This window comes from Drosophila guanche, unplaced genomic scaffold (genome assembly GCF_900245975.1).
Source record: "Drosophila guanche unplaced genomic scaffold, DGUA_6, whole genome shotgun sequence".
Taxonomy (NCBI): Eukaryota; Metazoa; Arthropoda; class Insecta; order Diptera; family Drosophilidae; genus Drosophila; species Drosophila guanche.
In genome coordinates, this window is record NW_022995745.1 from 4493502 (window position 1) to 4511590 (window position 18089).

The 18089-nt window shown below is 53.4% G+C and overlaps 5 protein-coding genes across 21 annotated transcripts; 3 read left to right on the top strand and 2 right to left on the bottom strand.

Moving 5' to 3' along the window:
* The first annotated feature begins 6 nt into the window (after positions 1–6).
* On the top strand, positions 7–1426 carry LOC117581515. The gene has a single exon (XM_034268807.1). The coding sequence runs from the start codon at positions 47–49 to the stop codon at positions 1415–1417; it is 1371 nt and encodes a 456-aa protein (XP_034124698.1). The 5' UTR covers positions 7–46; the 3' UTR covers positions 1418–1426.
* Positions 1427–1459: 33 nt separating this feature from the next.
* On the bottom strand, positions 1460–3784 carry LOC117581514. The gene is made up of 3 exons (XM_034268806.1): positions 3686–3784; positions 2542–3528; positions 1460–2482 (listed from the first exon to the last, which is right to left on the bottom strand). Exons 2-3 carry the CDS (start codon positions 3391–3393, stop codon positions 1460–1462), a joined length of 1875 nt encoding a protein of 624 aa, XP_034124697.1. The 5' UTR covers positions 3394–3528; positions 3686–3784.
* Positions 3785–4654: 870 nt separating this feature from the next.
* LOC117581510 (defective chorion-1 protein, FC125 isoform) lies at positions 4655–10682 on the top strand. 17 transcript variants are annotated; one of them, XM_034268803.1, is made up of 8 exons: positions 4673–4919; positions 4979–6484; positions 6596–6648; positions 6925–6972; positions 7087–7316; positions 7380–7726; positions 7918–8024; positions 9948–10682. In XM_034268803.1, the coding sequence occupies exons 1-8, from the start codon at positions 4755–4757 to the stop codon at positions 10657–10659; spliced, it is 3168 nt and encodes a 1055-aa protein (XP_034124694.1). In that variant the 5' UTR covers positions 4673–4754; the 3' UTR covers positions 10660–10682. The 17 variants fall into 17 exon arrangements, 15 of the variants coding, with proteins under 15 accessions (XP_034124679.1, XP_034124694.1, XP_034124692.1 ...); XM_034268801.1 differs by having other exon boundaries at positions 6925–6956; positions 7005–7316; XM_034268800.1 differs by having other exon boundaries at positions 4979–6648.
* Positions 10683–11074: 392 nt separating this feature from the next.
* Positions 11075–13607, bottom strand: LOC117581513 (myosin-14-like). Its single transcript, XM_034268805.1, has 8 exons — positions 13538–13607; positions 13425–13468; positions 12938–13355; positions 12716–12876; positions 12232–12638; positions 11776–12169; positions 11519–11709; positions 11075–11455 (listed from the first exon to the last, which is right to left on the bottom strand). The coding sequence occupies exons 1-8, from the start codon at positions 13572–13574 to the stop codon at positions 11203–11205; spliced, it is 1905 nt and encodes a 634-aa protein (XP_034124696.1). The 5' UTR covers positions 13575–13607; the 3' UTR covers positions 11075–11202.
* A 407-nt stretch (positions 13608–14014) lies between these two features.
* On the top strand, positions 14015–16077 carry LOC117580883. The gene is made up of 2 exons (XM_034267635.1): positions 14015–14917; positions 14977–16077. Exons 1-2 carry the CDS (start codon positions 14015–14017, stop codon positions 16075–16077), a joined length of 2004 nt encoding a protein of 667 aa, XP_034123526.1.
* The last annotated feature ends 2012 nt before the right edge of the window (positions 16078–18089 follow it).

Below are 18089 nucleotides of genomic sequence, written 5' to 3' on the forward strand. Positions count from 1 at the left end.
TGTGTGGCTCACATCGCAGCCGGAGGTGAGTGTGCAGCGGAGCGGCATGTCCCAGATATTTGCCCACTTTCTGCATCGTTTGTACAACTTGAATGTGCTGCTGCTGCTGGCCCACATGGAGAGATCGACGCTGCAGCCATTTGCCTTTCTGCCATACACAGCCGGCAGCTGTGCCAACACTGAGCCCGTGGAGCTGCCCCAACGGGAGTGGCGTCTACGCGAGATGTTCCCCTATCGACTGAGTAACATGCATGGCTGTCCGCTGAGCGTGATTGTGTGGCCAATAGCGCCGTACATGAACCTACACTGGGAGCAGCCTCGGGGCGTAGATCAAGTCGATGGCCTCGATGGATTGCTGCTGAGGATAATGGCGAGCAGAATGAACTTTACCATTCAGCTGTTGCCCAACGAACCGCCCGAGCTGGTTGGTGGCTCCAGCTACCTAAATGGCACCATGACCGGCGCCTATCGCATGCTCTTAGATCGTCGGGCAAATCTCACATTGGGCTCGGCCGCCTGCACGCCGGAGCGGCAGGCACATCTCACCGCCACATGGCCGTACAGCCAGATTGCATACGTGATTGTCCTGAAAGCGCGCGGCAGGTACAGCAACTACGAGATCATGCTGTTCCCCTTCGAGCGCTACACTTGGCTGCTGCTGGGCGGCCTGGCCCTGGTGCATCGTGGCCTGCGGCGCTACTGCCGTCTGCCCGCTCCGGTGGTGGCCGGCTGGCTGCTCTGGACCTTCGTTGTGCGCGCCTGCTACGAGGGTTCCGTGTTTAACTTTCTGCACAATTCACCGTCCAAGCCCATGCCGCACACCTTTGAGCAGATGGTGCGCGCAGGATTTGGTATCATCACGGATCATGCCACACACCGCATGGCGCTGAAGGTGCAGGCATTCGACGGGCTCATACAGGTCAGACCCGGCCAGCCGGTGGACATATTCGATGCACTGCTCGAGGAGCCACCGCTCACGGGCGCCTTCACCAGCGTCACCTTCCTCGCTTACCACCTCACGCAGCACAAGGAGCGGCGCCAGCGCTTTGTCATACTAGCAGAGAAGATCCTTGACAACATGCTGTGCATCTACTTTCCGCGCGACTCCTACTTCCTGGAAATTGTCAATAATTTGCTGTTCAACATGCGCAGCTTTGGCCTCTTCCAGCATCATTCGCAGCGCCTCGCCTGGGCCAATCTGCCGACCACAACGGATGGCAAGGGTTCGCGCAGGGCCAGGCTTCTGGCCTCGACTGTGGATGTGCGGGCGGGCTTTGCCGAGTCCATGGGCTTCATTGTGGCCGCTCTGAAGTGCCTTTGCGGCGCCTTGGCTGTGGCCACTTGTGTGTTCGGCCTGGAGCTGCTCAGCCGGCGGCCACGCTGGCGTCGCTTGGCTTTGATAATGGAAAGGTTGTAGCGAAACAATTTTGTCTTATTTTAATACATAATCGTGCAAAGCTTAAGCTACATAACGATTGGCAACATCCAGAGCTCGGCGGAAACGGGAATGCCTCAGTGCCAGACGCTCCAGTACAAAGACCATGCCAGCGAGCAGCTGGAGAACCATTAGGCAGAAAAAGATGCCGCTCAGCTGCGCAATGGTGAGGGGCTGAGGCTCCGCGCTGCGGCGCTTGGCCATGCGCTCGATGCGATCGAGATAAATGCGGCGATAGCGATAGATAATGCCCGACGACATCATGGCCATGAGCAGGCGATCGATGCGACGCTTTAGGTACGAGTGCGGCCGCATGTAGAGCGTCAGTGGGGCAGTCATTAGGGCACCGGGCAGCACGGTCAGACGTCGCCTGGTCGGGCCGGATAGATAGTCAAACTCGTAGACGGTGGGCTGCAGTAGCGGCACGGCTATCCCCGGATCATCCTCGTCGCGCAGTCGCAGCAGCGACGCCTCGTGGCTCCGTAACAAACGAACGTTTGAGCTGAGCAGCGAGTCGCGGAATACGCCCCTCAGCGCTGGCAGCATGTAGAACTCATAGCCCTTGGCCACCACCTCCGCCAACGACTGCAGCGGTGTGCGCACCTGAGCATCCTGCAGGATCAAATAAAGCTGGCCCGTGTAGGCGGCACGCAGCACCAGCGTCTGGAGCAGCCACATGACCAGCAGGTAGCGTGAAAAGTTACGCCGCGGCGTGTGCAGCGCCAAGCCGCCGAGAAGGCTGTACCACAGGCCCAGACACGGCAATCGATTGCTTCTCCCCAGAACCAGCTCCCGCAGCGCCGGCACCGGCATCAGCTGCAGCACGGCAATCAGGCTGAGACCGATCAGCAAACTTACAATCAGACAGGACCAGATGATGTAGCCAAATGGTTTCATGAGTCGCTCCAGCGGCTTCATTGTTCCGCCGCCCGGTATCACCAGCACAATGGGAAAATTCGTATAGGAAATGCTCGGCAGCATCACATCGGCACGTTCCTTGCTGTACATGAAGCACACGAATGTGATGTTGGCTTCGCCCTCCAGTATCTGCAAAGAGCATTTAAAATTATCGTCTTAAAGTTAAGGAAAAGTGCAGATCTCTTTACCATTTTGAGTATGCCCGTGACGCTGCCATTGGGCATTATTTGTCCACGATCTTTGTCCTGACGCTCCACCAGATTGATGGTGAAATTCATGCGTTCCGCCAGTGAGTTGAAGATCATTCCCTCGATGCCGTGCAGACGGCGACCGTTGGGCGAATTGGCATCGTCATCGATGCGCACATAAGGCCGATGCTCAAAGGTCACTGCGATCAGTTCACAGCCATGCATGTTCGTCAGTTTGCTGGGAAACAGCTGCCGCCTGAGTCCAAAGTTCGCAGTGGAGGGCACGCCCTGAAAGGAGCCATAGTACACGGGCAGCGACGACTGGCAGCGATGCGGTCCGTACGGATAGTATGTGTACATTTGGACAGTGCCGCGTCGCGTCAGGACAACATTCACGTTAAGCACGTAGATGTTGAGCAGACGCCGGAACATGATCTTGATGGTTTCCAGCGGCTGCGCCTCCCTGCCCGTGTAGACTATGATGTAGTAGCCGTTGCGCTTGTACGCGCTGCCCGGCTGCAGGAGATAACGCTCCAGTCGGATGTAGGCACGCAGGCTGTCCAAAAACCAGATGGCACTCTGTCGCCCCGTCACCCCACTGGGCGGTGGCAATTCGTCGAGGTTCTCCGTCATGTCCATGCGCTCATCCTCGAGGAGAAACTGAATTTTACCCGCACCCGAGGCTCGGTCCAAGGTCGCGTCAATCAGATCGTTGTGATAGCCCCGACTGCCCGCGCTTGTGGCGAACTGCACGAGGGCCAGGGCCGTGCTTGTCGACTGCCCATAGTAATGGTCAATGGCCCACACAATGGCGTAGACGAGGCTCACATTGTGTACGGCGCCCGGCAACATGATTCCCGGGTGGCTCCTTTGCAACTGTCGTCTGTTTGGATGGCATTTTTTGTTCCGTCTGTTGCATGTTTCGCTTAACGAGAGTCGTTATTGTAATGTTGCGTGTTGACCGTCTGTCTCCAATATCGCAGGCATCTGCAAATGCATTATAAATTAGCATTAAATGTATATTATTTACTCAAACTATATGTTTTTACAACATGTGTGGGTCGATCGGAAGAATCTTCGCCACCACCTACTACGCTGGCACTTATAAATGCCTTTTAAATGAAATTAAAATAGTTTTGTTTACATTTTTATATTCAGTTATTTACAGCGAAGCTTCGGTCAGTGCTGGCAAACAGCACTCTTCCCGTTTCTAATGGTCAGTACTGGAAAACGCTTGCTCTGCTGATGAGCCGATAGATCGATACGCTGATCGTCTCTAAATAACTGCGTTACCAGCACCCCCACCCCGCGTCATCAACTAACGGAATGCAGCGGGCTTCTTTGATTTTTCATAGTTTTGACCATGAGTAATTTCACAATATTATCTGTGGCTTGGCATGATAAATGTACATCAGCAGTCAAATTCTAAAGGTTGCTGTACTGCGGTGCAGTTATTCGGGTGTATGTGTGTGTGTCTTTTCCGCTGACTGCAGACGAAACCACAGCAGCACCCGCTGCTGCTGTCCCAGAACAAAAAAAAACAGTCTTTTCTTTTGTTTCTCGTGTCTGGACAAGCAGAAAAGCAGAAACGAGCTGATCTCAGCCATTTGATCTCCGCAATGGTGACACACATTTCGATCGGGGCGGCAACGCTGCAAGAATTTCTCGGAGCAGAATAAACTCCAAGAAGCTATGAAGGGCACACCGCTGCCCACCACTTACCAGGGACGGACTTCTTTGGGCCCAGGGTAGTGCATAAATTATGAAATGTAAGTACGCATGGAGTGGTTAATCATATTTTGAAGTAATTTCAAATTCTTACTTAAGGTAAGGCCTTACGATGACCTCCACCCGTTCGCGGCACCCCGCCCCTGGACGGCGACGTATTGTTTACAGTGCATCATTTACGCTGATTCTGTGGAACTTTGAGCAAGGTTTTTTGCTTGCTGCTGTGGAAGGGGCCACAGATCGGGGGCACACACATACGGAAACGATGTTCTGTTCGCGCGGTGCGTGCAAAATGCAGAAAAACCACCACCGACCGGCGGGTCACGAATTTGCCAACGTCAACAGTTTGCCGGTCCACCCCACTGGTCGCCGTGGGTGCAAAAAATCTATTTGGGCCAGTGTCGTGAGAGCTGCAGCAGTCAGTCGGCGAACGAGCTCCGGCGTATATCGATCGATCTTCATTCCAAGAGCGATACTTGTCCGAAATGAGATTGCAGTGCCTGTTGTTACTGGCGCCATGCCTGGCGCTGGTGGTCCTTGGCCAGGAGACGGCCCCACAAGCCACAGTCACGACGGGGGATGCTGGCGAGCAGGAAAACCCCAACAATGGCACCGCCGACACCAAGCCACGAATGCCCACTGAGGAAACGGTGAGTATTCCAAATGGGAGTGTTTGTGGGTGATTTTTTACACTCCCGCTCCTGTACAGATCCTTGGCCAGATGCCGCCCATCACACCCTTGCGCAGCGGCGTGCCCTCCCTAGATGCTTTCTACATGCTCTTCCCCGCACTGGGCAGCCTTTTGCGGTGGGGAGCACTCTTTCCGGCACCCACGATCCTCGGCGCCGTGCCCGATTCTCTCCAGCCCACGGCGGCGGCCTCAAAGGTGGTCCTAGTGCTGGCGGATGATCCCACGGCCAAGACGCGTGTTCCCCGCCAGGATGCCCCACCACCAACGAACCCGTTCGGCCAGTTCCTCGCCCAAATGCCCAACGCAAACTTTGCCCAAGGCTTGATGAATCCCGCAAACTTCAATCCGGATAACTTTAACCTCGGACAGATGGCCCCCAATGTAGGCCAGGCACTTACCAACATGCAGCTGCCACCGATGCCAACAATGCCGCAATTCGGTTTCGAGAACATCCTGGGTGCCGCTCCTCCACCGCCGCCCGCTGCTCTGCCGCCAGCACCAGCAGAGCCTGCCCCTCCAGCAGACAAGCCAGCCGATGAACCAAATGCCCCGGTGGCAGCTCCGAATCCCTTTGCGTTCCTCAACCCCAGCAACTTTGATATGAACCAAATGTTGGGTCAGGCTCAACAGAGTCTGCCCCAGATGCCCAGCGGCGTGGATTTCTTCAGCAATCTGCGACAGATGTGGCCGGGAGCACCGCCCGCCAGTCCTGCGCCCGGCTCTGAGGGCCAGGCCTCAGACATATCCGAGATTCGTGTGAGGCCCGAGGAGGCCGCCTACTCGCAAGAGAACAATCTGGATGAGAAGGAGCGTGTGCCGCTGCTCTGGTTTCGCATGCCCATGAACCGTCAAGGCGATGAGGGAGAGTCCAAGCCGCTTGAGGATCTGCGCGTTGAGGCAAAGCTGAGAGCGTTCGAGCGCCAAGTGATTGCTGAGCTCAAAATGCTGCAGCAGATTGAGCGCGTGGCCAGGGAGATGCGCTCAAGCGCCGCCTCCAGCAGGGGCAGCAGCACAAGCGGCTCCCCCTTCAAGATCAGCTATCCCCTGAGTCGCACTCCCGTTCACAAGATCACACGAGCAGACATTGAGCAGGCGCTGCGCGACGACTACGTCCGTCGTCTGCTGCACAAGGAGGCGCAGCGGAAGTCGCGAGCCAATCATGCCGCCTTCAAGCGCCAGACCATGCCCGCGGATGCGTCCATGTCCAAGGAGGATATTGTGAAGATCATGGCCTATGCCTATCGCATGGCAACAGAGCAGCAAACGGCAGAGAAAAACAAAGAGGACAAGATCTATGCTGCCTACCGCGCAACTGGAGATAAGCCACAACAGCAGGAGCGACAGATGCAGCAGCAACCAATGATGATGCAGCAGCAGCCCATGCCTCAGATGCAACAGAGGCAGTGGGAAGCCGAGAAACAGGAGGCTAAAATGCAACAGAATCCCATGATGATGATGCAGCAGGAGCAGCAGAGGCAATGGGAAGCCGAGCAAAACGAAGCGAAAATGCAACAGCAGAGACAGATGATGGCGGAACAGCGGCCCATGATGATCCAGCAGCAGCAGAGGCAGTGGGAAGCCGAGCAAAAAGAGGCCAAAATTCAGCAGATTCCCATGATGATGCAGCAGAGGCAGTGGGAAGCCGTGCAAAAAGAGGCCAAAATTCAGCAGAATCCCATGATGATGCAGCAGAGGCAGTGGGAAGTGGAGCAACAGCAGCAGCGACAAATGATGGCGGAGCATGCGCAAATGCAACAGCAGCCCATGATGCACATGCAGCAGCGAATGGAGCAGCAGCAGCAGCAGCAGCACCAACCGATGATGCAAGAACCCATGCGAATCGAGCAGCAGCCCATGATGATGCAGCAGCGACAGATGGCAATGGAGCCGCCACAAATGCAACAGAATCCCATGATGCAAATGCAGCAAAGGCAGTGGGAAGCGGAGCAAAAAGAGGCCAAACTGCAGCAGCAAAGACAGTGGGAGGCTGAGCAAAATGATGCCAAAATGCAGCAGAATCCTATGATGATCCAGCAGCAGCAAAACGAGGCCAAAATGCAGCAGCAGCAAAGGCAGTGGGAAGCGGAGAAACAGGAGGCCAAAATCCAACAGAATCCCATGATGATGCAGCAGCAGAGGCAGTGGGAAGCGGAGAAGCAAGAGGCCAAAATCCAACAGAACCCAATGATGATGCAGCAGCAAAGACAAATGACAATGGATCCCATGCAAATGCAGCAGCTGGACTCAGCCCGTCAATGGGGTGAGCCCCAAGGTGACGCAGGAGAAGAGGGTGAAGCGATGCTGGGCGAGGCAGAGCCACAGATGCCGGAGGTACCTGGTCAGGCACGCCACAAAGGTAATCTCTTTGGCGTATTCCGTAATCGTGAGCGTGAACGTGACCCAACTTTGTCATCTGTAGGAGTCGACATGCTGGGCCTGGGTGGCAACAAGCGCAAGAAGTCCAAGCATGGCCAGGGATCGCCCACAGTGATCAACTACTATGCCGTGCAGCAGCAGCAGCAACGGCCACAGCCCAGCTATGGCACTAGCTACGGTGGCGGCGGCTACGGATCGAATGCTTACGGAGGCGGTGGCTATTCAAGCGGCGGCTACTCCAGCGGAGGGTACTCCAGCGGAGGTCATTCGAGCGGAGGGTACTCCAGCGGCGGACATTCGAGCGGAGGGTACTCTAGCGGCGGCTATCGGGCTGCCCTGGGCAATGAGGAGGTCGACGAGATGCTGCGACAGCATCAGACAATGGCGAGGGTAAGATGAGATCTAATGAAACCAAAATCCACCACACAAAGCACCCACACACCCACGCCACACCCACGATTACACGTAGACACGTAGTTGCCTCCATTTGAACCATTTCATAAGATTCATTCGCCTCTCTTTTGGTTTGGTCTCTCTCTCCGTGGTCCTCCTCATGTCATTAAACAGGCGACGCATTTCAGACAATAAATCCCGGCAATCCCAACGGAGTGCAGCAGCAGGAGCAGGAGGAGCGAAGTATTAACCAGACGACCCCACAATTGACGCCAACACAGCGACTACACAAAAGGTTAGCCATCTTTCAGAGATCTTTGGGTTGCGGCTGTGCCAGTTCCCATTGCCGCTGCGGCAGGGGGTGCCAATGCAGCGGTGCTGGCGGTGCAGATGCCATTCAGGGCTGTCGCTGTCGCTGTCGCAGCAGCATCAGTCGCGGGCGAAGCGGTCGCCATCGACGCGATGCCGAATACGGCACCCTGGAGACGATCGATGAGAGTTCGCTGAACGCACTGCGCCGGGAGTACAAGATGGGGCTGAAGGAGATCACACTCAGTCCGGATGAGGATCCTGCAGAGGCGCTGATGCGCTACAATGCCGCATCCATACGCGAGGCCCTAGAGAGGGCCAGTCGAGAGCCGCTGGAGATTGGCGGCGATGACTATGCCGAAGGTGTTCAGCAGGAGCAGGAGGAGGAGGAGCTACAGCAGCAGCACCCACATCGGCAACACAACCATCACCATCATCCTCATCATCAGCCAGAGCAGAGCTACACGCCACAGGTGACGAGCACAACGGAGACAACAGCCAAAAGTGTGGCAGCCAAGGATGCACCTGATGCGGATGCGGATCAAATGCAACAGGATTCAGCGGTTGCTGCTTCGCATCCAGGAAACGAAACACTTGCAAATCAAACGGAGGATCCACAGGAGGAACTCGTCCACCTGCACAGCTTCATCGCGGAGCTAAAGACGGAACTGGCGCAGCTTACGGAGAAATATTTAAAGCTGAAAACGAATTTGGCTGTCTCAAAGTTGGAGCAGGAGAAGAAGGTAGCAAAATTAGAGAAGAAGGTTGAGGATAGTCCGGTGAGCACCACAGCAAGCGGTGCACAGGCAACCACCACAGAAGCCAGCAGCAGCAGCAGCACTAGCAGCAGCACTAGCCCCCGCACCAGTACCGCCACCACTGCCACCAGTCCCACTCCAAGGCAATCTCCAGGCAAGCTGTTGCATGCGAATGCCATGGGCAAGACGGATGAGAGCCTTGATGGTGTGACTGCCTCCGCCTCGGATCTGGCCATGTCCCATATGGAGTACGAGGACGAGAAGACCTGGCAGCGACTGCTGGCGAATCGTGGCTATGACACCGAATATCTGACAAAGTCGCACGAGCGCCAGTATGCCGAAGGCCAGGACCTGGAGCTGCCCAAGGCAGCTGACAACTATGAGCCGAATGGCTCTACCGAAGACGCCTCCTATGCCGACTTTCAGTCCAATTCGGAGAACAAGGCCAAGCGCTCCTCCACCTATTCCTCCGTCAGCGTCAAGCAGCAGGCGGCGCTTCTGAATGCGGCACTTGATGACGATGATTTCGATGCCAGTGTCGCCGCCATTGCCACAACACCCAGTCCATATGCGATGCGGGGAAAGTTTGTGCGTCGCCGCAGCACTGTGAGCAGTGGCCAAAGAAGGGGCAGGGCACACAATCGGAGCGACAATGGCTGGCAGCGAGCTACGCGGCAGGCAAAGCTAACCACCAGATTGAAGCCGGTGCCGGTGCCGGAGGCAGCAGGCGGCTCGCGACATGTCGCCAGAATCAGTGGCAGTAAACTGGATCAACTGGTGGACGTTCTCAACGATCTGCTCCAACTGCAGGTGCAGCGCGAAAGGCAGAACTCTGCCTCAGGAACAGGCGTCAAGTTAGTGCAATCCAAGCGCCCGAGCAGCAGCGTCTTGAAGCGCAAGCGCGTGCGTCGCAGGCAGCAGAAGCCACAGAGCATCAGCAAGAGCATTCCATTATAAGAGCATTATATTCCTAACCAATTTAACCATAATCATAGCTTACATTAGGCACGGCAGGGTGTCGGCCATACATATATAAGACATCTTCCCACATAGTCCACTTATCACTCGAATCCACTAATCATTTCATGCATCCCTTCTTCATTTTCATGGTATCCACACACCATCGTCTATCGTCCATCGTTCATCTTCAGTCAATCATCAGCATCAACCGCATCTGAATCAGAGTCAGAGACTGAGTCAGAGTCCGATCCAGTTTTGGGCTCAAAATACAGTTTCAAAGAGGGGATATTGCAGCCGTATATGGGCCTGCTGCCAATATCTCATCCCGATGATCCCTGGACCCACAAAGCGTACGATCCCCACCATGCTTTGTACACTGGAGGCGGCAGCTATGCGGCATACCTTAAGGATAACGATGGACGGCGTCGCCGGGATACGCACATCATGCCACAGCTAGCGCATCAGCGAAGTCTACTCACACCCGATATGCTGGAGCGTTTGTTGCGCATCAAAATCGAGTTCCAGCGACGCTTTCCACATCTCTACAAGACCATGCTCAGTCACCATACCAACCAGACACGCGTAGAGGTCCAGCCACCGGTGCTGGGCAGGAAGACAGCAGTCTTAAAGGAAGCCAAGCCCAAGTATGCGTCGGACGAGGGGCCCGTCTATGAGCTGGGCGCCGCCGAGCGTGGACTCTTTGAGGAGGAGGAGGAGGATCAAGCGGAGGCAGCGGCAGACCCAGAACCGAATCTAGATATAAAGGAGAGCCAAGAGTCGAGCAACAACAACAACGATGATGAGGGCATGGACACCTCTGGCAGAAAGGAACAGGATGACAATGAACTCGATTACTTTAACTTCGATGATGATGATGATGATACGGATAATATTGATGATTAGACTTTTGCTATTTCAAAATAAAAACAAAAACCCAACAATTATTAATTAAAACAAACAAATCATGTGCTTACTTTTTTCCCACTACAGAAAGAAGCTCTAAATCAGCTGTTGGCAAGCAGTGAACGTGTGCAGTGCATGCACACACACCCACACAACAGAGACGAAGTCAAAAACGTTTCTTGCTTCTCTGCCGCTGCGTTAGCCAAGCATACGTAAAAGCTTCGTGTGGCCGCAGCGGCAGCGAACATGCTGCGGCTGTTCGCTGTGGGTGGGCCGAAGCCACACGAAGCTTTTACGCTGTGCGTGGGCCGACTGCGCTGCACGCTGCACACTGCACACGACGCTGCCGACGCTCTGCTCTAAATCCACAACGAAATCTTTAGACCCAAGTGGCACGAATATTTATTGTAAAACAAGAAAATAAGCAATTATATAACAAGAAATTTAGACAATTTAAGAATGTGTCGAATAATGTCTGAAGAACTCTGAATTCAGTGTGCAGAGAATTGCATTGCCGAGGATTATACAGGGAAAAGCTCTTGGCTAATCTCTTGCGGAATCTGGAATCTCTGTACAGGCTGGCAAAGCATATTCGCTGGTGCTGCTGCTGTTGGTCGTGCAGCACCTGATGAAGGAGATGCCATGCGATGCTTCAATTTGTGCCAGAATCTCCTTACGTGTCTGCGGATCCAGTTTCTTTTGATGTATGCAACTGCAGCTGCTGCACACACCAATGAGACCTTCAATTACAGCTGGAGCTTTACCCTTGTAAAGAATAAAATCTACAAATTGCTGACTGCAAATGGGATTATGGGAATATAGAATACAATTCGTAGAGCGATCAACTTGGAGTACTTACAGCTCCTGGGTTAGTTTTTCAATTTTGTGTTGCCCATCCCGCTGGGCTTCCTGCTGCTTGACCCTTTCCATTGCGATTCGTGCACTTTCCCTAACGGAATGTTTTTTGAACCGCTCCAGGCGTCGGATTTGCTGTTCATGTTTGATCATTTTCTCATAGCCATAGGACAGCTGCTGCTCCTTCATTTTCAGCTGGAGACGCATCGGCAAAGGTAGTGAAAACAAAGGGGAAAAAAGTGTTTATTTTCATGGATGTACCTGCTTCAACTGCTCTTCCTTGGCCGCTGCTTCCAAGACAATTTTGCGATAAGCTTCTTGTTTTTCAGCAGCCTTCCACCGATAGCTTTTGATTTCTTCGGTGTAGCTGGATATCTTCAGTTGGTCGGCCTTCGTCTTTACCCTCAGCTCGCCCGCCAGCTTCTGGTACTTGTCCAGCTGCGTCTGGACATTCTTCAGATCGGAGAGAATCTGCTGCACACTGAAGTACTTGGGCTGCTGAGGCTTAGCTGCCCTGACAGTCGCTGAATATTCGCGCTCCTCCTTTAGATCCCGATCCAGTAACGCGATGAGCTCCTTGCTATTGTCGAGATCTTTCCGTGAGTCCAGCAGCTCAGCAGTCGCCTTCGCCAATAGCTGCTCCAGATGCGCATTGCTGTTTGGGGATAGCCAAAATGGGGTCATAGTTCAACGGGGGTAATAGCTCTGACCACTTACAGTGCCATTTGCTTTTTCGATTCAGCCACTACCGATTCGATGGTGCTGTTCTTACTCTTTAGGGATGCATTCAGTATTTTTAGCTGATTTTCGTGCTCGTCCCGTTGTGCCTGACAGTCACACAGCACCTCCTGCACCCTTTGCTGCGGCTCCTTTAGCTTTTCCTGCTGCTGCTCCTCCATCCTTTCCTGCTGCGCCTTCAGCTTATCCTCGAGCTCCAGCTGCAGGCGATTCATCTGCTCGCTGTGACTCTTGGTAATACATAGGATCTGTGCCTCCGTGAGCTCCTTTTGTTTGTGCAGCTTGTCTATCTCGCGGTACAAGTGCTGCCTGAACGCATACTGTTGCCCGAGGGTTACTCCACACACCAGATCGATGTTCTCCACGATGGTGTCCATTTGTCGGCTCTGTGGAGGAGATGCAGAGAGAGTGAGAGCGTTGAGCTCTGAGCCAAAACACGGAGCTCAGTCGGTGCTTGCCCTACCAGTAAACATTTCATCTGGCCCAGAAGCTTATGTTTCTGCTGGGATGCAGCGAACTCATCGTTGGCCAACTGAACGCCCTCCAGTTGTTCGTAGAGCAACATGAAGCCCGCTTCAATGGCAGCCTGGCAGCGATTCTTCAGATCCTGCACACTTTCCGTGTCTGACCACAAAAGAAAAGAAGTTTAGAAGCTTGGGCTCGGAATCTACCAATCGAAACTCACGCAAACTCAGTATCGAATCAACTTTTTTGACCAGCCACTTGCTTCTGTCATTGATAGCGAGGGGCAGAAATTTGTAGCTGCCCAGCAACCGGGACTCGTGCGGTTCCAGAAACTCCAATGTTTGCACAAACTCCGATTGAATGCATTTCAGCATATTGAATTGTCGCTCAATGGCAGGGTCCTTCTTCCATGCGAGACTCCGGAACGGCTGCTCAGCCGGGCTGCTCTTGGATGCTGGCTTGTCTGCATCTGTCTTGGGCTCTTGGGCAGGGTTCTGACTCTGGCACGAGGAGGAGTCCAATACTGGCTTGGGCATTGAGTCAATGCGTGTGGCACAGGACTCTCCTGTAGTGCCACGAGGCGACGACATCCGCGATCGAGCAGGAGTTGCCGACGCAGAGCTCTCATGATTCGTCGCCTGTGGAAGATTTATTTGTAAATGAATCAAAACCCCATCCCCAGCCCTCCCTGTAAGGTTCCAACTCACCAATTGGTTAATTTTGAAGGCCCGCAACTGGCTGGCTCTGGTCTCTGCAATGTATCGAAGGGAGAGCCTAATTAGTTGGATTCACATGAAGAGACATCGACTGGGATACTCACGCCGAACACTATTCGTACTTGATGGCATTTGTGACATCTATAAAAGACAACAACAAACAAAGGACAACCAATTAATATTATTAGATTAAAATTAATAATACAACAATAATAATTTTAAGTGTGTAAAGTGCAAGGTATAAATATTGTTTTGTTTTAAATAGACTCTACTTGACTCTGGCAATGTGGCATACTGTGGAAGTGCCAGCTGTGACAGCAAAGGCCCAAGTTGCTGGCCCTAAAATTTGGAATTCTAGTTACAGGTTTTATCATGTTTCGAGCAACTCTCGGCCAAACGCCTCCCACAGCAAAGCGAGGGGGAGACGCCTCAAGAGCCGAGGAATTACTCCATAAACTCCACCCTAAACCAATCTTTGATACATCTGTAATGAAGGGGAGGCCTCTTGGGGGTTTGTTCAATAATTTGACATGATTAACTCGTGATTATTGTGAGCCATTCCAAAGATTTCCCCCGGGGTAATGGCAGCAGGCAGCAGTCCAAGTAAAAATCGAAAAAAAACACTCCTCAAGCAGTCGTCGGTCGGAGCAGCCATGCAGTTTCAGTGCCTTCAATGTTTGGCGCTGTCTGCCTGGATTGCAGTCACCAGTGCATCGCCTGAATCTGTGTTAGCTGCGGCACTGGCCCAGGTGGTGCACCGCTCAGAGATGTCGGCCAGAGGCACACTATATATACACCTGCAGGTGAGCGTTGAGGCAGCGCGTCCATACCTTGAGGCGCTGCTAACAGAGGTGCTGCAGGAGCTGCCATCCTCGACGCCGCCGCGCCGCATCTCCTCGCAGCAGCCCATGGAGTACAAGCCGTATGTGCACGCTGTCCTGCTGTTGGTCAACGATCTGCAGGCGCTCCAGCAGCTGTACGGCAAGCTGCGTGCCACCCAGGATCTGTCGCACACTCTCATCCACATGTCGGGCCCGACGCACGCCTACGAGGAGCAGGTGCAAGCGGCCCTGCAGCTGCTCTGGCGCCTCAGCGTGCTCAATGTGGGTCTGGTGCTGCGCACTCCCGCCGGATCTATCCTCATGGTAAGCTACTTTCCCTTCAGTGCGGTGCACGGCTGTCAGGTGATCCGTGCGAGCATCGTGAATCGCTATGAGCTGGCGGCTGGGCGCTGGGCCAGCTCTGAGTACTTTCCCCCCAAGCTGGGCAACTTCTATGGCTGTGTGCTGACCTGCGCCACCTGGCAGGATATGCCGTACTTGGTGCTGCGGCGAGAGATCAGCGGCGGCAATGGCTTCGTCGGCATCGAAGGCGCCCTGCTGCAGTTCATGGCCGAGAATCTCAATTTCAGCGTGGGCCTCTACTGGATGAACAAGGAGGAGGTGCTGGCCACCTTCAATGAGTCCGGCTGGGTGTTCAATGAGGTCAGGACTCAACCTTAAGTCTGGCAGCCTTCAGTCGTAATGTTTATCCCCTTTTGCAGATCTTTGGCCAACATGCGGACTTCTCGTTGGGTGGATTCCACTTTAAGCCCAGCGCTGGCAGTGAGATTCCCTACTCACAGTCCACCTACTACTTCATGAGCCACATCATGTTGGTGACGAATCTGCAGAGCGCTTACTCGGCCTACGAGAAGTTGGCCTTTCCCTTCCATCCGCTGGTGTGGCAGGCCATTGGCTGGGTCCTGGCCCTCGGCTGTCTGCTGCTCCTCGCCATCGATCGACGCTGGAAGCATCAGCTGCCACAGCAGCCCTACTATCAGCTGCTGGTGCTCACCCTGGGCGGCAATCTGCCCGACTGGCATATGCCACGACGAGTGCCTGGCCGCCTGCTGCTGCTCACTTGGCTCTTCTCCACTCTGGTGCTGCGCAGTGCGTACCAGTCGGGCATGTACCAGTTGCTGCGGCAGGATACGCAACGGAATCCTCCACAGACAATTGCCGATGTGCTCGCCCAGCGTTTCACCATACAGCTGATGGAGGTGAATGCCGCACGCATTCTGGACAGCCTGCCCGAGCTGCGGCCCGAGCAGTTGGTCTATCTGAGGGGCAGCGAGTTGCAGTCCTTTCTGTCGCTGGCCCAGAGCAGCGGCTCCTCCGCCCGGCTGGCCACCCTCACGCCCTACGAGTACTTTGGCTACTTCCGCAAGGTGCATCCGATGAGTCGACGGCTGCATCTGGTGCGGGAGCGCATCTACACGCAGCAGCTGGCCTTCTATGTGCGGCGTCACTCGCATCTGGTGGGTGTGCTCAATGGCCAGATCCAACACGCTCATGGCCATGGATTTCTCGAGCACTGGACGCGCCAGTATGTCAGCGCTGTGGATGAGACCGATGAGAGTGTGGCCCGGATCTCGTCCACATCGTACAGCACACTGGATGGCCTCGATGGCGATCCACGGCTCACCGACACCGAGGAGGAGCAATCGGCCACTGCGCATCGCAATGTGCTCTCCATGCGGGAGCTGGCGGCACTCTTCTGGCTCATCCTGTGGTCCAATCTCTTTGCGGTTCTGGTGTTTGCCCTGGAGCATCTACAGCATAGTCGCGCCAAGTGGTCGCAGGAAAAGCCAAGGAATATTTAAAGAAATTCTCATGGTAAACTTCCAATCATCACACTGGGTGCCAGCTATACACAAATAAATAATGTTGGATTTATTTGCGGGGCCAAAATGTTTTAATTAAATTACTTCATAATCCCCCCCTAGAAGCAGAGGACACTGCTACAGCTTCATGCCCCATCCTTTGTCCAACCCATCGCATCTCATGGCAAAACCCATCCAGGCTCGTGGCTGGGGGTGTTGGATAGTTGGGCAAAGTGTTCGCTGCTCGTATCGTAAAAACGCAAAACGTTTTATCTAAAAGCGATAAATTTTGGAAAACCAAAACTTGCGCAAGCGAATCAACCCACCACCCAAGCCGCAGCCACCACCACAACGGGGGGACATTTCCCTCTTTGCCCCCACACACACACACACACACACACATAGACATCAATTTTGTGTGTGCTTCTTGCTGGCACATCCTTGCAACATTTGCGGCTGCCGTTGTCGCCATCGACTGGTTACATGTAAGTGCTGCCCCACTCTGCTCCACCCACACTTTAGCAAACACTCTCTGAACTGAAGAGAACCCATTGCCATCGCCATCGCCATTGCTTCAGCTCCATTCCAATCTCTATGCTGCTTTGCTTATCGCCTCGCACATTTGAGCTTTTTGAAATTTCTCGCCACAAAAACTGTCTGTAATGGGCGCAACGTTGCCGGCTTCCCGTGGCCTGCCCTCACCCCTCCCCCCCCCCCCCCCCCACTCTAATGCTCATCCTTGCCCTGCCAAGTAGTCAACGACATCGTCTTCGTCCTTGTCGTTTCGCTGCAAAATTCAAGTAAATGTATTGAACTTAAGCTCATTGCCTCCGATGTCGCAGTCAGCGTCTGAAACGATACATCCCTTTCGCCAGAAGACCATCCCCAAACCCCATTCAGCCCCAATCCCCACTCCATCCCCCCTCTCGTTCGTCTTTAATACGCTGCGCTGTTTAGTAGAGAAAAAGAAAGACGAAAAACTTTATGCAATTCCTTTTATAAAATGTTTCCTATTTTTGGTTTTTATGCATCATTCATGGCTGGGCCTGCTCGGACGATGAACAACGAGGATAAAGTTTTTGACCAGTAAAAAGGGCAACAAATCGATGGAATTAACCTTTTTCTACGCACATCAGAGGTTACTTTTTACCATCACTTTTGATCAGAGGTTTGCAGTGCATAAAATGAAAGTATCAATCGTGTTTGAGGAACAGCGTTATCGATGCAGCGTTCCATAAGTTTTTGCATAAGATCTAAGAACTAAGGAGCTGTTATGAATTACTGAAGATAATTGTTTAAAGCGTCAGAGATTACAATGTGGAGAGCTTCAGTTACCCAAAAGAAACTAAATTGAAAAGCTCTTCTATAGTTTTTGACATTACCAAAAGCTATGGTTGAGTGTAGTTGATTCTTAGATGTATTTAGGGAATGTATAAAGTATACAATTTTGGAGTTTGAATAAATAAAAACAAAAATATTTACAGTCATTAAATTCCTTGTTAGAAAACCAATCTAAAAAGGAAAACAAAATATAACCAATAAGCCAATTGGCAGCTAAAAGCATTGCAGCAGAAGTTTAGTTGTAATTCCCGCTCCCTTCCCTGCTTCCGCTGCATCGCTAATCGGCTTGTAAATGATTTGCGCTTAGGGTGCTCGTCCAATGTTATGGCTTGTGGTAGGGGTTGGGGGGCTGAGCTCAACTTTCAGATCCGTTACCCAGCCGGCAGCGCACCAACAGTGGCTTTTTGCAGCTCAGTCAGTGGCGATGGCGTCTCGTCTGGACTACTTTCGGCAATTGCCACTGCCACTGAAACAGCCACAGCCACGGGCAGAGGCAGTGACACTGCCACAGCTATAGCCAGAGGGCACTGGCGGTGGCAGTGTGGCAATACGTTGGCTCTCGTATGCCAATGAATTTTTATGGCGCGACTTTTACGTCAGCAAACGGGCGGGGCAGAAGGCAAAGTAGAGTTGAATCTGATGGAGCGGAACCCTTCAAGGGCGAGACATGA